General features: G+C 36.0%; 1 protein-coding gene across 1 annotated transcript in view; it reads right to left on the reverse strand.

The window, feature by feature from the left end:
• Window positions 1-5,000, reverse strand: part of LOC125030733 (zwei Ig domain protein zig-4-like) — a 15,215-nt gene that overhangs the window by 1 nt on the left and 10,214 nt on the right. The window contains exons 6-9 of the mRNA XM_047620985.1: window positions 4,391-4,463; window positions 3,717-3,919; window positions 3,148-3,282; window positions 1-1,207 (exon numbers count right to left, since the gene is read on the reverse strand). The exon at window positions 1-1,207 is cut by the window's left edge and continues 1 nt beyond it. Of these exons, the coding sequence (XP_047476941.1) occupies window positions 3,148-3,282; window positions 3,717-3,919; window positions 4,391-4,463 (411 nt within the window). The 3' untranslated portion in view covers window positions 1-1,207. The remainder of the gene's footprint in view (window positions 1,208-3,147; window positions 3,283-3,716; window positions 3,920-4,390; window positions 4,464-5,000) is intronic.

Consider the following 5,000-nt stretch of genomic DNA (forward strand, 5'->3'; position numbering starts at 1 on the left):
AGGAAAAATGTTTACTTCAAAATCATTCAAATATGAATAACAAACGAAAGGACACAACATATCTGAGAGAAGTGCAATTCACAAGAACATCTGGGCAGGAGAAAATGAACAAAAGAACAAGATGAACAGTCATGAACGTTTTGTGCCTCTGATGGAGTAAATGTCTGGTTTGTTTGTTTGTTTGAACTAAATGGATAAATATGCGTAGAGTTAATATAGTTCACAATATCTGGCTTCAGGAGTTGGTGCTCATAATAACGAATACTAATTTCTTTTTGTACAAGATTACTGATGTTTTGAAATACACTGATATTAATTGATTTTCCTTTTCTAGATTTCCAATATATTTGGATTGACTGAAAATAACTTAATAAGAAAGGCAAATTACTTTGTTTTCCTTATTTTCCTCTTTTATTTGTATTATCTAAAGTTCCTAATTTGTAAATAATTTTTAAACCAATACATACTTATAAATTTTCCAAAATATTTACTTTTATATTGATTAGAATTTGGACGGGCAAACAATATCATAATATGGAAACCCTTTCTTATTGATTTTTTTTGGTGCACCCTAAACTTTCGTGTGTTATTGCTAGACGTGTACTCGTAGGTATACGTACGTACGTATATATATATACATATATATATATATATATATATATATATATATATATAATGACATCCTGAAATAACATCAACTGTGCGGTAAAGTCAGTTATGGCGTATATTCTTCATTTTGAGAAGCAATATAAGTTTTCCTATGATTTTTTTTTTTTCCTCTTTCTCTTCTTTCAAGTAAAATATCTTTTACGCGTATAGCACGATGCAATCTTATCCGCATTATGCTTGTCACTAATATTTTAACTTTTTCATTGTAAATGATTGAGGCATATCATTTCATAGGTAGCACAACACACGCATTTAATATCTTGTAACCTCTTCGTTATAAACTACTATTTCAGCATTTCTCGCGACAATCAATTTCAAAATAGCGTTAGAAAGCACACACACACATACATACAACGTGGTACGCACACTACGTGCATCTTTAGGTATGCTTTCCATATGCTTATAATATCTTGCAAGCCGACACAGGGGATCGGAACTGACAACCTTCATTAATTTCGTGGGAAAACTAGGCGACTCCTCTGGTGCAGGATCGAGGCTAGGGGCGCGGGGAAAGCAGCGGATTCCTCCTGCAGGCAAACTGAAATCAAAAAATCTCCTGTTAGTATTATCGACTGTTGGCATCGCTTTTAAGCCAGTAATCTGGAAATCTGATAACCAGTTTGCGATTTAGTTAGATTCTGATGATGCCCAGAAGATAATCCTCCGCAATACTTGTACTTTTGCAGTATAAGAAAACGAATACTTGATTACTAGTAGGAACAGCTGTCTACACTATGAGGCAAAAAAAAAAAAAGGAAAAAAAAAGGAAAAAAAAGGAAAATATGTCGTATAACAAATGCAAGTAGTTGCGAAATCTCCTAACTTAGTAATTAAAGTATTATAATGTCATATTTTTAGAACTTGGCGTTCTCATTGGGATAAAATAGAAGCAAATTGACTACATCTTTCTACAAAATGCGTATAAATACAGCAGACCTTTAGAACTCGCAAAATCTGAAGAAACCGTAATGAATAAACACTGGGAAATTCTTAAAAATAATCTTCTTACAAACGATAAGGATAACCTAACAAAGGAAAGCCCGGGAAGGTGCGTCACTCAAGAAGAAACCGACACTTCGGAACACACAGATACCTAGCTATAAATACATTGATTAGAATGAAAAAAGAAGAAAAAACAACTCAAGAAAAGGAAACAAAGGATGATAAGGGTGCTACTAGGATAAAAATTACAGAGAGAATCCGACCTGTGTTTCCTTTCATCATTTTTTTTTTTTTTTTTTTTTTGTTACATATTCTCAGGACATATAATGAAAGAAACCATATGAAGTGTCTTAAAAAAAAACACGGTGAAAAAGTCATTTCTAGACAAGAGGTTTTCAGTTATCTCCATATTTTAAATATATTCTTTGAACACATATTGAAAGAAGCCAATGTGGGCTTTTAAACAACAGGGCCAATGAATGGGAAAAAAAAAACAAGTAACTAACATATGTTCGGAGAATAAAATAGGATATAGAAAACTGGCAAGAATAAGGAAATTGAATATACAAAATCATTACAGTGAGAAACTCAGTTCCAATTATTGAGGTGCATGCATGAAAGAAGGCAGCAGACGCGGCAAAGGCACGTATTGACAGTTGAAGTTGTTTTTTCAGTGGCTTTGATATAACAAAGTTACTTTACAAGAATAACTATATCAACACTAAGATCAAGGTTTAGTTAAGTGGCTGTTATTAACGCTAATCCAGGTGTTCTGAAACAATACGGTACCCTGTATATATTGACGCTTGTGCTTATGATCTATTTTTCTTCAAGAAAAAAAAAAAAATATTCCTTGTGCAACTCCAATGCATAAAATAACTTTTATATAAGGTCAGAACAATACAAATACTTTGTGCAGAATGTGGTTATGAATGAACACATTGAAAATACATATGAGTCTGGGTACACATGCAATTGACAAAAAATATTGCAAAAATGATACGTTGATAGCGTTCTCTTTAACAGTAGAAGTTGCTTCAGTGGTCGAGGTTATATGGCGCATACTCTCTTTCTCTTACCCCCCCCCCCCCCCCCTCTCTATTTATCTCATTCTCTTTATTTTTCTCTTTCGCTTTATCTCTCTCTCTCTCTCTCTCTCTCTCTCTCTCTCTCTCTCTCTCTCTCTCTCTCTCTCTCTCTCTCTCTCTCTCTCTCTCTCTCTCTCTCTCTCTCTCCCTCTCTCACACATTCCCATTAAAGATCCCATTAAAAGTCCCAGATAAGATCCCATTCAAAATCCATTAAAGGTATCATTAAAAGGTCCCATCAAAAATCCAATTAAAAGACCCATTCAAAATCCCACTAAAGGTCCCATCAAAACTCCCACGAAAAGTCACCACTAAAAGTCCCATCCCAAAGTTCACACACACACACACACACACACACACACACACACACACACACACACACACACACACACACACACACATTCCCATTAAAGATCCCATCAAAAGTCCCATTAAAAAGTCCACTCACCTATAGCATTGGGTAGAGGAATGTACGGATCTGGTCGGAGAGCCCGTGGACAATGGTACTAGCGACTCTGCACTTGTACATCCCCCGGTCTTGTACACTGACTCGCCGTACAACCAGGTCGCCGTTGGAGAGCACCTGTGGCGTAGAGATGAAGAAGGAAGGTTAATCGAGAATAATCCCCTCTCAAAGACTTTAGTGAGAGAACAATAATGATAACAGGGAATGATGGTGGTAATGACAGTGGTATTTCATACTACTGAGGATGATGATAATAATGATAGTAAACTTGATAATAATGATTATGGGGATGAGGATATGATGATATTAGTAATAACATTAACAAAAAAAAAAACAGTGATAATAATATTGATATTAATAATAATTATATCAATAACGATAATGATGATGATGATCGTGATAATAACAATAATGATGATGATGAAAATAATGATATTAAAATTATAGTAATATTATATTATTATTATTATCATTATTATTATTATTATTCCAAGATTTTCAAAATGAGCCGAGAATACTACGAAAGCAGAAAGCAGCAGTTTAAAACTCACCAGGTACTTGGAGGAATCTCGAGGCAGCGGAGAATTGCGCAAATACCAGGTCACGGCAGAGTCACGACCTTGCTGGCGGCAGGGCAGGGTAATGTCGTGGCCGTTGTATGCCAGGGCTTGCGGTGCATATTGGTAGATCCTCGGCAGGTATGTCACGAGGTCCTTGCCAATGCCACATGTTGGTCCGGGGTTCGCGCTCTCGTCTGTTTAAGTTCATTAAATGTGTGTGTTACTTAAAGCGTGCTGTTTAGTTTATGCGTACGTTGTATTTTGTAAGTGCATACCTAATATTCGTCAGAGCAGAGGCGAGAGAAATTGATTCTGAAATTGGTCTTGTGTATGTTGAGTCAAAACGTGTTTGCGCATATTATTATCATTCTTCACCCTTATTAGTTTTGCAGAACTGATTTGTCTTCATCAGGTGTAAAGTCATATTTCCAATGTCCATTTAGAAAGAAAACGAATATCCTTCAAGTCCTATAAACTCAACCCATTAAACTTTAGGTCCGATTTTAAGATGATATTTAGCAGAATTTCGAAACTAATGTTTTATCTTTCAGTAAATCAAGAGTCTGTACAGTGGGTTTTCCTATGATTGTATCAAGACGATAGTTTTTTTGTTTTGTTTTTTTCCAAGAAATGTATCATTCATCCCAAGTCAGCCTAATACTAACCTGCAAAAGTTACGGTGAAATTCCTGGTGAACACCTGGTGATCTGGTGTTTGTACCTTCAGGCTGTATTCTCCCTGTGAGGTAAACAAGAGGCATTATTATGAAAAGTTGTTCGTACTTGCATTACCAACGTGATAAGTGCTGCTTTGTGGTTTTACTCCTTTGGGAGAAGCTGTGCAATTTCGGTGTTTAAGACACATATGCTCTCATGATCTATTTCGCAGACAGATAAGCAAATAGTTAGACAGATAGTAATATATATAACCAGATGATTATACATTTATAAGGAGTGGTTTCATATATACATAAACTAAACTAACAAAAAATAATAGTGCAAATGTAACTTTCTGGAATAGCATTCGCAAAAAAGGTCGCGACGATTTTGGTATCGATGGATTGTTCTTACTCTCCACTATCCAAATATATCGAAATTGAGCCGCGGACCCCCCCCCCCTCCCAAACCCCCACATTCTTGGCCCCGACAGCAGGAAAAGCCATGAATAGTAACGGAAAATTGACTGGTAAATTTGAATGAATGACACAGAATCAGTCACTATATTGTCTAGTGCAGGAGGTTGTGCCCCCTGCAACCCCCATCCCCCGCCCAGAAA

This window comes from Penaeus chinensis, chromosome 11 (genome assembly GCF_019202785.1).
Source record: "Penaeus chinensis breed Huanghai No. 1 chromosome 11, ASM1920278v2, whole genome shotgun sequence".
Taxonomy (NCBI): domain Eukaryota; kingdom Metazoa; phylum Arthropoda; class Malacostraca; order Decapoda; family Penaeidae; genus Penaeus; species Penaeus chinensis.